Below are 17967 nucleotides of genomic sequence, written 5' to 3'. Positions count from 1 at the left end.
GTTTTTACTTATCAATAAATTCCATATCTTGGAGAATAGTATAGGACACAGGCCACCCCTTACTTTCATTCGTTACTCTAAATTTCTTGCTACAAAAGTGATGATTTACAGGGTGGGATAAGGTCATGGTGAAAGCACGCAGTCGGTGTGTGCTCAAAAGCTTGCCAGTGTCCAATCACCTGAAGATGCAAGCCTAAAACCCAGGGTCTATGAATACTTTTTCTGTCCCCTGTGCTGTACTCCAAGACATGGAATTTACAGGTAAAGTCAAAATTCCTCTTTTTTTTTGCCCTTGCTGCAAAATCTTTTTCTTGGAGTCCATGGAGTCTACCCCTATGTATTTTTTGCTTGCCCTGTGCATTGCTTTCCCAAAAAACTGAGACTTGCTGGGTAGAGGAGAAGTTTTCTTCACTGTCCCAACATTTTGTAGGTGGCAGTATAACCTGACTGTTCTGAATTCTTGTGTCCCTCAATAGATTCACCGAAAAAAAATTATGCTAAGTGCAACAATCTTAATTTTCCAGCCATTGTGTTAGGGTACAGTTTGGGACTACAAGCCACAGTCTAATTCAAAGCTTTGTGGTTTTAGGGACTTTACATAGGCTAAAACTGTGCAGACAATATTGCAAATAATAAGCACATCGCCATTCATAACGTGACTGTTTTTTTTTCTTTTTAAATAGAAAATGAAATGTATGAAAATACAGACTACAGCACAAGATGAACTTGGACAGATTGCATTCTACTGGATACTACAGAAAATGAACCTAGCTGGTTATAGACACTTACCTAACATCTATCTTTTATATTATTTTACTTCCATTTAACCAGCTTGGTTTTTCTTTTTGTGTTTTCAATGTGGAATTTTCATAGAAGATACAGATGTATCAGATGTAGAAAATCTTTTTTTTCTGAACAAATAATTTCTAAGCTTTTCCTAAAATTTCGACAACAAGAAACCTCCTTTTATCTGCTGAGGTAAAGGCAGATTTCTCTTTTAAACCCATCAACATGTTCCCTTATCAGACTTTACAAACAGCTTTGTAGCTTGCTGTTTAAGGTTTCTAGTGTTCCAGCTGAATTTCCTCTCCAGGACAACAACCTTATTTGAAGCGTTAAAGGCAAAAAATATGCCACATCTAGGAAAGCTTTTATCCTGTCCTTTGATCCAGTTTTACCTGACGCAGTTCCTTTTTATCATAGGTTTCATTAGATTTTAACATTGTTTAACTTTTTCTATTTTGGACACATTTTTCCTTAGAACGTACATTTTATTTTATTAAAGTCAACCTGTAAGTTGTATGTGCCAGAATTGAAGTAAAAGGCATCACTTGCTAACAAAGCCCTGCAGTTCAAATTTGTGTACATAACCAAATGTCGCCAAACCCAACAAAGTAGCAATAGTTATCATTAATCCTGCAGCCAACCTAGTACCATTGCGGGAAAAGTATATTTCTTTTCTGCAAGAAACTTTAGAACTTTTATTTTTTTATTTTTTTTTTTGTAAATTCTTTATTTAACTGTTTTTCCTAAGAACGTGGAAGCAGTCACAAAAAGCATAGTTACAGCACATACATGGGTGAAGTAACCATGAGCCATTTTAAAGTACATATGGAATGTTGCATAAGAAATTTTGGCAGCATCCATAGGAGGAACATTTCTCTTTTGTTTAAGCTAATACATTTAGGATGAGCAGCTAACACCAGCTCAAATACCTTCGGATACACAAGCCCTTCTGCCAAATGTTAGAATTTCCAGTCATTTCTTGTATAGAGGGTCAGATTCTGATTCATTAAAATACAAAACTTCCTATATCAATTTAGAGCTTATGCCCTGGGCACTATGCAGGCTTTGGGATCCCAATGTGTAAGCTAATTGTATATGGTCACCAGTTAAAACTAAAATTGTAGGTATTCCAATGCTAATGAAAGATTACGAAGTTATACGATACATTACTTTCCATTATAAAACTACTGATTTTGAGTGGCAATGGTTTGAAACGCCAAAAGCTACAGGCTTCAGCCTACAAACCTTACTGTACCTATTGTAATCCATCTCTGATTGTGATCAAAGCTCTCCAAACCTTTGTCAATTCTCAAACAACTTTTAAATACAATAATTACAGTACAAAACACCAGGTATAAAAAATAGGGCTAAACTGCTTTGTTTATTATGAATTATCAAAACATTTAATTAAACTATATACATTATGAACTATTCACATCTTGAAGTATGGGAAATTTATACAGGTGTTTGACAGACAAGTACTGAACAACTGACTTGAGTCTCAAAAGTACTGGATGTTTGTGGTTGAACTGTTTTGTTGGGATGTAAATTCCTTGATGTAAGTTATGAAGTTGACATCCGAGAGGATATTTATAATCTTTTCTCCAGTTTTATGTGTAATTTGTATGAACAGTTACTGTTTCAGTTTATTTGCACTGGCAAATAGAAGCAAAGCAAGACGCATTTGTGTTATTGATGCATCTACTTTACCTTGTCCTAGATACTTCCAAGATTTTATCTCAATGTCTTAAGAGGAGGTAGCACTTTCAGCCTAATTTAAATATAAAAATATGTGTATAAGACAGCATAGGTAAAAAAATAACATTCTTAGAGTCCAGAACATTACTACTGTATGACCAGTGCATAACATTATGCAGTTAAACCACCCTTTTTTTTACAACTTAGGTCTGCTAATTACCATTATCTGCTGTCTACATGGCAAATTTTGACAATTTAGATCATGACCCTGAATGACAGGGACCATGCCATTACCTTGTTAACACACATTTCCTGGCAGAGATTTCCCCTTTCCTGCTTTGGAGCCATTAGGATGCATGCAGTTGTCACTCATTTGATAACACAACCCATTCAATAATAGAATGTATTTATTGAAGGTGAACTACACTAAGTACCTGCATATGAAAGAAGTGTATGTGTAGCCCACTGTAGTCAAAGAGGTTACAGGTTACATTACTTAATTAAACAAGAATCTTATGTTTGTGCCAAAAATCATTAAATACACTTTTTTTTTTTAAATGAGACTGTTCCACAAACAAGTATGCTAGTAGTTCTACATACATATTTATTGATTAAAGCCTTTTGTCATTGAAAAGAGAGACCTAGAGAGAGTGTCTTAGGAACATGTTTCTTTAAAATAAAAAAGCATTGCACAATTAGTCCCAAATCAGCATACCATAACCATGCCATTATATCATGTGACTGTTGATTACACTTCAGTGCTTCAACCCCAACACATAACTTAATGTATAATATAGTATGATTAAATTATATATAATTTACTGTCGTTCCTAATACCTGTATATACATTGCTAAACATAATTCTTTCTTGCCAAAGTTGTATGTGAAAGTCAGTGTATTGTACTGATTTGGGGAATGTCTTAAGACCTTGGGTTTGGGCAAGAGAAATGGCATTAACATACCTTATGGTAATTTTTTTTATTTTCAATTTCTAATATACACTGAAAATGAATGAATAATCTTGCCAGTGACTAGCAGCTTCTTGCTTCCTTACGTGCTTCTCGTGTCCTAACAGCAGATGCTATACTGCTAAATGGTAGTAAATGTGTTGCTGGCAGAATTGTATAAGCTTTTTCACAGTAGATATGTATATGAAATGGGTTTGATTTTGTATCTGATTATTGAAGCTTCAGTGTCTCACTCATGCATCATCTTAAATGAGAATAAACCGTTTACAAACTTTTGTTCATTTTGTTTTATCTGAGTGTATATTGCATCAGACTCACATTGTTTAGTTGACTAGTAATTACTTCTGAGTTCAGATCCAAGTTTTCTCTTTGGTTATTGTTATAAAACCTTTGCTGTTGCTGGACAGGAACTGGGTCTTTTTTCTTCTTTCCTGTATTTCAATTGGCCCTAATTTGGCCCTCACTGTTGCCCTTAAACCCCATACATTCAATCTGTTTATGTGATCCTGCGCACAACAGCCGCCCTGTAGTAGGAATACTACTATAGGGCGGTCGCTAAGTGGTTAACCTCCAATTGGCTTCATTACTCTTTTCTGTGCCCATAAGAATCTAGCAGCTTGGATGAGATCTCCTTGAAGTCTTTGCTTTCTAGTATTGCTTTCTATTAGCACTTTACATGTAAATACACTTGTGTGTACATCAAGTAGATATTCATATGTACTGTATAACTATTTAGTAGTTGGAGAGCTACTAAATAGTATTATATACACTAGTGGTCATTTAGCAGGCATATTTTATACTATTTGAAAATATATCATCTGATTGGCTAAAATAAACTTTCTTTACATAGCCAAGTGCCAACATGCTACCCAACAATCTTCTTGGAGGACTGACCCATGAAAAAAAGTAAAAGAAATTATTTTGACACTCTTACCTACAGGATACAAAATGTGTGCAATAATAGCCTGTCAATCCATGAATGCAGGCAGAGGATAGAATCTATTAATAGTAGTGAATATTTGAAAAAGTTTATCACTTCTAGAGAAATGTATCTCTTTTGTAATTAACACAAACCCACTGAAATGTGGGCTGTATGTCAAAGCAAAACCCAAACATGAACACAACAAATTCAACATAGGTGATAACCTGGAGGCTGTGGGCAACGGCTCATTAGATAAAACTGACTAATGGATGTAAGAGGCTGCCTCCTCGATCAGGCTGGGGATCCAGTGGCTGCAAACAGAAAAAGGGAAGAGGGGGTGCAAGCAGACTATAGTGTATTTAAAAGTAAGTTAAACTCACAAGTGTCAGATAACAAAAGCATGTCGCTGGAGCCTGTGTCAGACCTCTAGCATCAGGGAAAAGGTGAAGCTGGGTTGGTCGGGACCGCTGCAGCCATATCAAATCCTCTGCTAGAGCTGCTGTGTCAACCTGAGGATGCCTCTGTGAGACCATGTGAACACTACCAGGTCACCTGTCAAAATCTCAGTGATTCCCACGGCAGCTTAACACAGTGGGTCCTGCGGAGGATTTTATGTGGCTGCGGTGGTCCAGGCCATCCCAACTCTACCTTTCCCCTGATGCTTGAGATCTGACACCGGCTTCAGAGATGTGCTTTTATTACCCAAAGCTTGTGAGCAGAACTTTTACTTTTAAATAATAAAAAAGATAGAAGTGGCCAATCCTGGAGAGGATAGCCAGGAGGACCAAATATTTTGAATATCTTTCAGGCAGCCCCTATGTTGGTAGGTAAGTTTTTCCCTGTCCACTATAGCAGTTACTGCATTGCACCACTTAGCAAAAGTAGTGGGTTGGGGGAAAGCCAGCACTGAAATATTAATTTGCAGGCAAGAAACAGTAGGGTAATTAAAATTTTATGTGTGGGAAATGGCCAGTCATCCAGGATAATGCCCAGGAGAGACATTTTAGGGCCAGGGCTATTTGAACCGTGCACAAGTCTGGAAGTGTTTGGAATGAACAATAATGAAATAGTTTGGGCCATCTTCATAATATATGTACTAGAGTACCAGTGTCCCTGAAACACCTGGGCAAGTTAGGTGGGGTACTTTGGCCCCAGGAAAGCAATTTTTGGGAAGTGTAATATACCCTGTGCAAAATAAATAGTTGGGTCAGCTTTTGGGAGGGAGAAAGAGATACTTCAGGAACTATCTTTATGGCCGCTGTCCATTGATCTTCATCTATAGTGTCAATATTTAGTCTCCATTTCTGCCTACAGTTAAATTGGATTTTGAAACTGGCATTGAAGAAAAAATGCTTTGAAGAAAAAAAATATAGGAAGTGTAGGCCTACCCCCATAGTAACCGCTGAATAGTATAGGACCTCTGTGGCTGCTTGGGCCTGGGCTTGCTGTCAGAGTGATGTGCTATAACTGGGTGCACGGCCCTCTCACCAATTATCAGATGTAGTCATTCTGAGACTCCTGTGCTACGATGATGGTCGCTGTGTGACTGAAGACATACACTGGTGTGATGACCGCTGCACTGCTGAAGGCATTTACGGGTATGATGACCGTTGTGCCGCTGAAGGCATTCACTGGTGTGATGACTACTGAGAAGGGACAGCTGCTGTGTAACTGAGGGCCTTCCCCGCCTGGAGATGCTGGTACACCCTGATGTTGTCACTATGGTCCGTGGCTGCCAAGAAAGCAAACCCACCCACAGAATTCCTCCTGACCCTCCTTCTGCCACAAGGCTTCATGGGAGTTGCAGTTTAATTAGGCCATAATACGTTAGAAGGTGTTTTCAGTCCTACAAGTCCAATAATTCTCTGCTTCTTCTTCAGTAGAAATTCCCCTCTAGTGATCAAGAAAGGGCACTAGAGCATTACAGCACCGGAATTACAGCAGAGTGAAAGTCATTCACAATAGTGTCTCCTCTCCTCCACACTTGCATAGCCCAATACTTGGCTACGTAGGTTTTTCACATATTTTATCTAAACTGATCATCTAAATTAGGTTACATAGTAAGGTTAAATAAAGACACCAGTCCATCCAGTTCAACCTGAGTGAGCACCCACAACTGTCCCCATCCCCGCACATTGCGTCCCATCAAAATACCCATCCACCATATTATTATTTTTTTTTTTATATGATGGCTGACCTGCCCACTAAACAGGACTTGCAGGCTATGGCAACCTCCATTGTTAATGCGTTCACAAGAGAGCTTCATGACTTGCGCCAGTAGGTGGACTCGGTGGACGAGCGAGTGACAGACCTGGAATCATCTACCAATGCTACAGAGGCCCATGTCACCACTCTGGAGCTGCAACACCAGGCCTTCTGCCGTCATCTTATTGAAGTTCAACTGCGACTGGACGATGGGGAGAATAGGAGCAGGAGGAACAATCTACGCCTCCGTGGCATCCCAGAGGCCACCATGGGCCCGACCTACATTCCACAGTAGTATCCATCCTGAACCAGATTCTGGGTAAGCCTCCCACCATCGAACTGGAGCTGGATTGGGTGCACCGGGTGCCAGGTCCGAGGGTGTCTCCCTCCCCCACACAAGGCCCTGCTCCTGTGGATCCTCCACGGGACGCTCTCTGTAGGGTTCACTTCTTCAGTTTTAAAGAAGAGCTCCTTCGGTTGGCCTGGTCGAAGGGCGCTATTGACTTTGACGGAGCCCCTATAAGGATATACCCAGATGTTTCCAGGCAAACGAGGGTCATGCGGGGCTTGATACGACCCCTCCTGGAAACAGTTCGTGCTGCAGACGCAACTTACCGTTGGGGGCACCCTTTCCACCTAATTGTCCGCAAGCAGGGTACTGACATCTACCTTTGTTACCCAGACCAGCTTCCGGAGCTGCTCAGATTCCTAAACAAGCCTGCCCTCAACGTTCCCAATTGGCGTGACTACCTACTTACTCATGAAGCCCTTGGTCCACCCCACCAAGACCACAACGAACAAGGAGAACCGCTCCCGTGGCCCTAGCCATGAGGCCCCTAGATCCCATCCAACCTCCTCCGAGGACTGACCTCTCCACTGGTCTAAGTAGCTCATTGTTTGACCTGATCAATCCCCTTCTGGAGTCTCAGGGGCCCCCCCACCTCAAATTCAACGAACTGGTGCCCGGATGTTTGTCCAGCCTTATCCTCTGGGATCTGTTATCTGACGTCTACTTTTTAATAGAATGACCCTGCACCTGTTCACCTGATCTCAGGATTCCTGTCTACTGGATTTGCTCACCCTCATTGACCTGGGGGGGCTAGTACCACATCTCTGACCAGGACTTGATGGATATAATCCGGGAGATCCAGAAATCCCTTTACTCCAAGCCAGACAGACACTATAACATTCCTATTATCAAGCATACTGCCACCTCTCAGTTGAACCCCTAACCCCCCACCCTCACCCTGGGCCTTAATCCCTCAGGAACATTCACCCTTTGCTGCTGTCTCAATCTACCTAATTTGACTTGTTGCACTTGATGGGCTGGGTTTGTGTCATCTATATTGCTCTCTCCCTTCCATCTTAGGGGCTGGGGAGGGGGCGACCGATGATCGGGATTGTGGGATCCGCCAGCAGGCTACACACCACGATACCTCTGCTTTCCTGTGTCAGAGCTGATAGGCAGTCACCCAAACTCAAGGAACACGACCTCTAAACACCCCTTCAATTATCAAGCCCCCTGTGGCAGGCCGCAAGGGTTGTTCATCTGTTGCTGGGGTGGTGGGGCCTGTTGGGTAATGGTTTGGTTTATATTTCATATTTCTGCTACTACTGTTGGATACCTGTATTGCACTTTAACCTTAAATGTGTTGCATGCTCTTTATCACTCTGACCCTCTGTCTTGGTGCCCTGGGAGGCGGAGTATAGGCTACATACTGCCTCTGGTTCGTATCATCTGCTGCCCGCTGGGCATCTCATAGCCAAGGGCACTCCCCCCAGGTCCACCACCACAGTACGGTCTAAGTTACTGGCTCCTCCCAACACTGTTACCCATGCTTGACTTACACAGCTACTATCTATACTCTAACCATGTTGGCTCTATTATTAGTTAAAATTTATCGTTGTTCACGGCTCGTGCATCTCCTAATATTTTACTTCCATTGCAGTTTAGTTGCTCGATCTGGGCGACTTATAGCATCCCATTCACCCCCGAATAGCGTGGACTCTTGATTGGGCACCTATGGTGCTTAACCTGAGTCCTTGACTAACCTACAATGCTCGTAGATTCCCCCCCATTTTTATTTTCCTTTCCTGTCCCCATCTCTCCTTCATCCCTCCTTTTTTATCTTTGTTCCCGACCTCTCGCCTTGGGGAGATTCATTGACTGAACTTGTCTCACATACTCTACTAGGTCCACCTGCTGGTGTATCATCAGGATGGGTCTCCTGAAGGTCACCTCCCTCAATGTACGGGGCATTATTACGCCCGAGAAACGCTCCCAGCTATTGGCTGGATAGAGAAAAAGTAAAACGCAAGTTGCTTTCCTACAGGAAACGCATTTTCGCAGTGACCATATCCCTAAATTGACTAATGGGGTCTATCCAACGGCCTATCACAGTGTGTCTCCCGTCTCCAAATCTAAGGGGGTAAGCATCCTGCTTGCCAAATCAGTCCCCTGGACATTTGGGGCACAGGGTCGGACACCCAGGGTCGTTTCCTCCTCCTGAGGGGAGGGTGTTTGATGTGCCGGTCACCTTTGCGAATGTGTACTTCCCGAATGTGGACCATCCCCATTTTTGCGGAGGCTTCTCCCGGAGCTCCTGGAGTTCGCAGAGGGTCTCCTTATTTTTGGGGGAGACCTACATTTCACCATGGACCCGCTACTGGATGTCTCGCGGGGCTCCTCTCATCTCTCCTTTTCCCGACTTCGGCGGTTGAAGGCAGACCTACAAACTCTGCACTTGGTGGACCCCTGGCGGTTGCTACATCCACAGGACCTCGACTACTTCTTTATCTCCCCGGTCCATTACACCTACTCACGGCTTGATTATCTTTTGATCACACACAAAGACCTAGCTAGAGTAGTGTCAACCTCAATCGATGTTATCTCCCTTTCTGACCACGCATCGGTCCACATGACACTTCATTTGGGACCAGTGACCCAGACCCCTCCATCCTGGAGACTAAATGAGTCTCTGCTCCAATTGGAGGAGATCCGCACTGAACTCCTGTCCACCTTACGGGAATATTTCTCCATCAATGAAGCCTCGGTCACCAACCCAGTGGTGGTGTGGGAGGCACATAAAACGGTCGTTCGGGGAGCATTGATCAGAATAGGAGCACGCCTTTAAAAGGGAGAGGACTCATCGTACAGAGGAACTCATCGCCCAGATGCGTAAATTGGAACGCTCCCATAAGGCCACTCTTGCCCGCTCCACCTATCATGAGAGTCCGCGAGGAACTTTGTTCACTTATATTTCACAAAACAAAGCAAAAACTGGCCTGGGCACACCGTACAATGTACGAATTCTCAAACAAACCGGGCACATTGCTTGCACGGGCATTGCGTGGTCCGTGCACGAAAACTTACATTTCCAGCATTATGGACTCCTCAGGTCAGAGGCTGACTACGTCAACTGATATAGCAGCAGAGTTTAAGTCCTTCTATGAGGGCCTCTATAACTTAGAGGGAGCTCCCCCCGCTGCCTCTCCCTCTGATGGTGGAACAATCCCACAGTCATACTTAACCTCCTCCAGCATGCCCTCCCTCTCCCCTGCAGTACAGGAAGAGTTGGAAGAGCATATCTTGACTGAGGAACTGGGTGTCGCCCTGGCCCACTTGAAACCGAAAAAGGCCCGCATGGTCTTACCTCAACTTGTTATAAGGTTTTTTTTGAGACGCTCTCGCGTCCTTTGGTCACAGCCCTTAACTCTGTCACGGAAGGGGAAACCTTCCCGTTAGATTCCCTGAGAGTCTATATTTCTCTGATCCCAAAGGAGGGGAAGGATCCACTGTGGTGTGGGAAGTTTCGGCCAATAGCACTCCTGAACACTGATTTGAAACTGTTTGCCCCAAATTTTAACCAATAGAGTGCTCCCACATATCCCAAGCCTCATCCATAGGGATCAGGCAGGCTTTGTACCTCTTCGAGAGCCCCGTGACAATACCATCCGGGTAGTGAACCTGATCCACGCAGCTAGATCATCAAAACTGCCTCTTCTCTTTTTGTCAACAGAGGCTTTTGATCGGGTCAACTGGACCTTCACACAGGCCACTCTTGAACACATTGGTGTCCGATCCTCTATGCTGAGTTGGATATTGTCTCTATACTCCTGCCCCACGGCCGCGGTTAAGGTGAATGAGACAAGATCTGATTTCTTCAATATTCATAACGGCACAAGACAGGGTTGTCCCCTTTCCCCACTGATATTTATACTCTCTTTAGAGCCCTTCTTGTGCACAGTAAGGGCGAACACTGCAATTGCTGGGTACCAAAAAACGTCAGGGATGCACAAGGTAGCCGCATTTGCGGACGTTCTGATCTTCTTCCTGACGGATCCATCCACCTCCCTCTCGAATCTACTGCAATCCTTGCAAGAGTATGGCTCCCTCTCTTTCTTCCAAATAAATTTGGCCAAATCTTCCGTCCTCAACATTACAGTAGATAAGGAGATGGTCAAGTCATTAAGTTCAATGTTTCCCTTCCACTGGGCAACTAACTCTATACACTATTTGGGTGTTGACCTCACTTCTGACCCCGCCAACTTGTACTCGGTGAACTTCGTCCTGCTGCTAGCTCGTCTTAGAACCGATCTTCTCCACTGGCACTCCCTCACATTAACGTGGTTTGGCCGCTGTAGCGCCCTCAAGATGACATTGCTGCCAAGGGTGTTGTATTTGATGCAGGCGCTCCCCACTCAACTTCCACCTGCATTCTTAAAGCGAATCAACTTCTTATTTTGAGACTTCATATGGTCTCATTGCAGGCCACAAATCAACTTTCACCTGCTCACTCTTCCGAAGCATAGGGCAGAGTTGGCCTCCCTGATCTGAAAGCATACTACAGGGTGACTCATCTTACAAGACTACAAGACGACACCATCGCTGCGACTATGTAGACCCAGACGGTCAACTGTCCTCGGCCGGGGTGTCTGCTTCTGACCCCCCACTGGACTTTGGGAGTGGTCTCCAGTTACGTACCTTTCTTCGCAGGTGTCTCCAGATACCAGGCATATCTCGAGAGCTCACGGAATTGGAAAACATCTGTCACCGAGGGGTGCCGATCCGCCATAGTCTCTCAACAATCTACTCTCTTCTGATTCGACCGGCAGACGTTCTTGACCCGCTGTTTCTGTCCAGATGGGAATCGGACCTAGATACCCAATTCACAGAGTCCCAGAAAGAGAAGATCCTTCTGTGCAAAATGGAGTCCTCCATAGCTACTAGACCAGGAGACGTGGTACAAAATTCTGACTCTGTGGTACAGAGTGCCTACCACATTACACCGATTCTTCCCCCAAGTTTCTAGTCTGTGTTGGCGCTGTGGCAACATGGAGGGCACAATGTTGCATATCTTTTGGGACTGTACCATGCTTGGACCATTCTGGCAGGAGGTGACCGGCACAATCAAACATCTGACAGATGTTGACTTGGAGGGGAATCCTGCAGCCTGTTTGCTTCATCTTTCACCGCGACCGATTAAGGAATACAAGGCCTCTCTCACAATCCAACTACTGAACGCAGCTAAGGCATGCATCCCCCTCTGTTGGAAATTGGAGACACCACCATCCAAAGCCCTGTGGTTTTCTAAAGTTAATGAACTAAGAGATATGGAAGATCTCACCGCCACCCTGCACAACCGGGAGGAGACCTTTCGTGAAACCTGGAGACCCTGGCACCACTTTAAGTATACTGACGCATATCTCCAGGAGGTTTCGTAATTTCGGCAGACCTCCCGATTTAGCTCTGCTCACAGGGGCTAGAGGCACCTATTACCTACTATCCGCTCAATTTCTCTCTTCCCTTCTCCTTCACTCAGTTTTCCTCCCTTATTAGGGACAACCGCTATACTTTTTCCTCTCCCTGTTAATTAATCCCCCCCCACTCCTTACTCGAATTTAGCCTTAGTTCCAGGTATCACTTTTTCTAAATTAATTTTTCTGTCCCTTTTTCTTTCCCTTTTTATGTTATTTTTTATTTCCACCCTGCCATTGGGATGCATAGCATTCCGATACTGTTTGAACTTATTTTCTAGCACAGCCTGACATTTGTTTTTTCTGCTAGGGTCACTGTTATGGTCATTTGCGGATTCCCTCAGCTCTAGCTGTTGTTCATCATTTTTTGAAACCAGTATATCCTATGTGCTCAGCTGTTTAGAGTATTGCTGGGACAACCGATTTGTATATTGGCTGCTGTGACCCTATTGTCTCTATTTCATAATGGTATTATATGTTATACAGTATGTTTATGTCAGTTACTTGGGATTTATACCGTATCCTCTTTGAAAAATAAAGGAATTACAAAAAAAAGCTAATAGATAGCTTGAGTAGTTGCTTAACGATTTTGAAAACATTAAGCTGGCCGTACGCTAAAAGAAATGTCACTTTCAGCAGTTACCAACCAAGTTTCAATCAGTGTGTGGAAGTACCCGCTTGACAGAAGTCAATAGTTTGATCAACTTATGTCGAAAAAATTTGTTGAAAATTTTTCTTTAGTCAGCAGCTGCAGCCAATCAATTGCAAAAGCTGATCAGTGTATTATGATAGTGGTGGAGGGGTCCTCATCCACCGTGTTTCTGTGGATGAAGAATTGAAAAAGTGTATGGTTAGCTTTATAGTCCCAGCAACTAGCAAACAACACCATTAGTGGTCACATATAAACACATTAAAACAGAAATATGGAAATGAAAAAAAACATACATATTCAGATGGTTGCAGTATCAATCCGATGCCGTTTAGGCATCTGGGCGAATCCTAATGTCATTATCAAGATCCCTACAGAGCCTGGACCGGCTCTGTGAAGTCAGCCAACAGCGGATTTTAGCCCGCAGTCAGCTGAATTTGGGTCACAGAAGTTTAGAATTAAGTGCACTCCTGTGACCCAGAGGGGAGGTACGAAATACGAAAAAGGTACAGAAGGGGGCACCAGCTAAGTGCAGTATTAAAATACAAGTGAATTTAAAAGCCTATGGGCAACTCACAAGTAAAAAAAGAGAAAAGCAAGCATGTCTAAATTATCTGTGGCCTAATGGTGGGCACAAGTCAGGTTTTCTGACTGGACTGATGTTTTTGCTCCTCACCACGCTCAAAGACCATGAGGGATCGCATCTGGAAGAAGCAGGGCCAGCGTGGAACGGAAGTGATGTCACCAAGGAGCCACAGGAAGGGGCATGGTTACGCGTTACAAAGCTTCCAGGTTCTCTATCAATAGGGCATACGTCCTATCATTCTAATTACTCTATTCAAAGACTTTCTTGAGAAGAAACCCCATTTAGTTATAAACAGCATAGTCAATACCCATTATAGGAATAATGAGCACCTGTACCATTACCATCAAGAAAAAATCCAACAGTCCACTATAACCTGGATATTAAAACTATAAAATTATATAGGAGCTATTTTCTATTAGACATTGCCCATTTATGTAAATTGTAATTCAGAGCTAACTGTCCAAACAACTTGTATTTGTTGCCTTTTTTGACATTATAGCCACATCTCCACCCAAGTCAGTCTATGTACTGTAGTGGTAAAAATATATTTGTATAAGGAAATATAGTTTTTTACAGTGGAAAAATTGTGGAAATGTTTTGCTTAAAACTGTCCTATATACAGTGGAGAAAATAATCATTTGATGCCCTGCAGATTTTGTAAGTTTGCCCACTTACAAAGAAATGAAGTTTCTATAATTTTTATCATATGATCAACCAAAAATCCAGAAAAAACACATGATACAAATGTTATAAATTGAGTTGCAGTTCAGTGAGTAAAATAAGCATTTGATCCTCAAGCAAAACATGACTACCTTGTGGAGAAACCTTTGTCAGTAAGCACAGAGGTAAGACGTTTCTTGTAGTTAGTGACCAGGATTGCACACATCTCAGGGGCAGTGGCGGCTGGCGAAGTTTTAGGATTGGGGGGCGCCAGACCCCGCCCTTCCTTTTGACCCCTCCCACTTGGTGAAAATGGGCGTGGTTTCAGCAAATAGTGGGCGTGGCTCTAAGGTGGTGTGGTTAGCAAGGCGGGACAGAAGCCCGCAAATGAAGCGCCGCATTTGCAATCTCATGATTGCATAGACGTGGTGCTTTCCATAGTGCACTGTGTCTGCCATCCGAACACAGTGCACTTAAAGTGGAGTTCCACCCACTTTTACAACTCTTCAGCATCCCTCACTAAACTGTGCACTGTAAACAAATTGGATATTTTAAAAAAAAATTTTCTCAGCACCTACTGTATATCTGCTGTATTCATTTTTCACTTCCTCCTCCCTGGCCGCGGCCCATCGCATCATTTCCTGTTTGCAATGCCTTCTGGGAAGGGGTGGAAACTTCCTCTGAAACTGCCATTGCTATGGAAACCTGACCTGAAACCTATTACACTGCTTGTGCTGCACTGAGCATGTGCGAGATCTGCAAGGATGAGATCCAGGAAGAAATACAGTCTGGCTTCAGATGCCCACACTTAAGGTGGCCACAGCCTGCTGTAAGTTTATAAAATAACAAGCTACTGCTATAAACTAACAAAACAGACCTTAGTTTACAGACTAACTGTAATAGAATACATTAAGCTTGTGTATTATAGGGGTATTTTTATTTAAAAAGTATAATTTCGGCCGGAACACCACTTTAAGGACCTTTTTTTCTATTTATTTATTTTTTTAAAGGGGCAGTTTTAAAAAAACATTTTTTGTGACTGCCTGGATGGGGGGGGGGGGGGCAGGGGCATTTTGGTCCACTCTTCTTTACAGATCTTCTCTAAATCCTTAAAGCGGAACGTCAGTCATTTTTTCATCTATTAAATCTTCTGCCCTTATTGTTTTAACTTTGGATAGTAAAACATTTTTTTTCTGCCAGTAAATACCTTATACAGCCCACTTCCTATTTCTTGTCTGGTAAAAAGCCTAGGCTTATGACATCATGCACAGCACTCTCTCTCACTCTCGTGAGAGTTTGCCAGAAAGGGAGGGGGGTTGAGTCATAAGAGGGTCAATGAGAGCTCCAGGGCTGGAGGCAGGCATGTACTGGCCATCAGGACTACCAAGAGTTTCCCGGTGGGGCGATGGCTCAGTGGGCCAGTTTGTTCTGTGTGTCTCTCCCTCTGCAGTCCGGGTCTCCTGCGTGTCATAATGACAAGCAGGCAGAGCCAGCTGGAGCAGTAGTGCTTCCACCTCTAAACCTGCCCCTGTGCAAAATACATCTCCAACCTGTAATGTGTGGAGGAGGGCACACAACACTTAGATGCAGGGCTGGATTATGATATTTCAGTGTCCCGTTCCCGACCATCAAAGGGAGGGGGGAGGGGAAATATTTGCATCATCTCAGTGTTAGACAATAATGCTTTGTCCATGCTGCAGCCCCTCCCTCTTCCCCTCCCACCCGCCACATTTTGACTTCAGTGTTCCAGGAAGAAGAAGCCAAAATCAGTCCTCAGCGTGCTAACTCCCATGTGAGCTTTTTATTTATTTATTTTTTTAATACATTGTCATGTATTTACTTTGGCTCTGTATACCACCTAACCTGGCTCTGTATACCACCTAACCTGGCACTATATACCACCTAACCTGGCTCTGTATCCCCTTCCCGCCGACCGAACGCAGATATGCGTACTCGGCTTTCCGGGGTTATACCGGGATGATGCCCGCAGCTGCAGGCATCATCCTGGTACCGTTGTTTACAGCGGGCGATCGGCTACCCGTGTATAACAACCGATGCGGCTAAAAGCCGCTCGGCTGTTATACCGGAGGAGCGGGAGGGGCCATCCCCCCCTCCCGTCGCTGTTACCGGGCCTCCCGTGCGATCGGGAGGCCCGGTGTCCGTTCGGCTGCCTTCGGCGGCTGGGGGCGGGCTGGAACGAAGCTGCAAGTGGCTTTGTTCCAGCCTTCTTGTTGTAAACGCGGAAGCGACGTCATGACGTCACTTCCCGTTTACTCGGCTGCCAATGGCGCCGAATTTTAAAAAGTACACAGTATTCAGAATCGCCGTTTTCGGCGATCTGAATACTTTGAAGTGTAAAGGAGGGATGGGGGGTCTTTTAGACCCCCCATCCCTCCATAAAGAGTACCTGTCACCACATATTACTGTCACAAGGGATGTTTACATTGCTTGTGACAGCAATAAAAGTAAAAAAAAAAAAAAAAATTTTAAACACAATTTATAAAGTACAAAAATAAATAAATTAAATAAAAAAAAAAAAAAAAAAAATTTTTAAAGTGCCCCTGTCCCCGCGAGCTCGCGCAGCGAAGAAAACGCATACGGAAGTCACGCCCGCATATGTAAACGGTGTTCAAACCACACATGTGAGGTATCGCCGCGATCGTCAGAGTGAGAGCAATAATTCTAGCCCTAGACCTCCTCTGTAGCTCAAACCTGGTAACCGTAAAAATTTTTTAAAGCGTCGCCTATGGAAATTCAAAGGTACCGTAGTTCGTTGCCATTCCACGAGTGCGTGCAATTATAAAGGGTGACATGTTTGGTATCTATTTACTCTGCGTAACATCATCTTTCACATTATACAAAAAAATTGGGGTAACTTTACTGTTTGGATTTTTTAAAATTCATGAAAGTGTCACTTTTCCAAAAAAATTTGCGTTTAAAACACCGCTGCACAAATACCGTGTAATAAAAAATATTGCAACAATCGCCATTTTATTCTCTAGATTCTCTGCTAAAAATATATATATAATGTTTGGGGGTTCTAAGTAATTTTCTAGCAAAAAATACGGATTTTAACTTGTAAACACCAAATTTCAAAAATAGGCTTAATCATGAAAGGGGTATACCACCTAACCTGTTTCTGTATATCACCTAACCTGCCACTGTATACCACCTAACCTGGCACTGTATACCACCTAAACTGGCACTATATACCACCTAACCTGGCTCTGTATACCACCTAACCTGCCACTATATACCACCTAACCTGGTTCTGTATATCACCTAACCTGGCACTATATACCACCTAACCTGGCACTGTATACCACCTAACCTGGCTCTGTATAGCACCTAACCTGGCTCTGTATACCACCTAAGATGGCACTATGTACCACCTAACCTGGTTCTGTATCACCTAACCTGGCACTGTATACCACCTAACCTGGCTCTGTATACCACCTAACCTGGCACTATATACCACCTAACCTAGTTCTGTATATCACCTAACCTGGCACTATATACAACCTAACCTGGCTCTGTATACCACCTAACCCGGCTCTGTATATCACCTAACCTGGTTCTGTATACCACCTAACCTGGCTCTGTATATCACCTAACCTGATTCTGTATACCACCTAACCTGGCACTATATACCACCTAACCTGGCTCTGTATACCACCTAACCTGGTTCTGTATACCACCTAACCTGGCACTATATACCACCTAACCTGACACTATA

At 43.5% G+C, this 17967-nt stretch overlaps 1 protein-coding gene across 2 annotated transcripts in view; it reads left to right on the top strand.

The window, feature by feature from the left end:
- CPAMD8 (C3 and PZP like alpha-2-macroglobulin domain containing 8) overlaps positions 1-3728 on the top strand; it is a 424223-nt gene extending 420495 nt beyond the window's left edge. For both annotated transcript variants that reach the window (XM_073592930.1, XM_073592923.1), the window contains exon 43: positions 684-3728. In XM_073592930.1, coding sequence (XP_073449031.1) covers position 684 — 1 coding nt within the window. In that variant the 3' untranslated portion in view covers positions 685-3728. The remainder of the gene's footprint in view (positions 1-683) is intronic.
- Positions 3729-17967: the final 14239 nt, after the last annotated feature.

Source organism: Aquarana catesbeiana, linkage group LG01 (assembly GCF_042186555.1).
Source record: "Aquarana catesbeiana isolate 2022-GZ linkage group LG01, ASM4218655v1, whole genome shotgun sequence".
NCBI lineage: Eukaryota > Metazoa > Chordata > Amphibia > Anura > Ranidae > Aquarana > Aquarana catesbeiana.
This window is presented reverse-complemented; position numbering and strand designations above follow the sequence as displayed.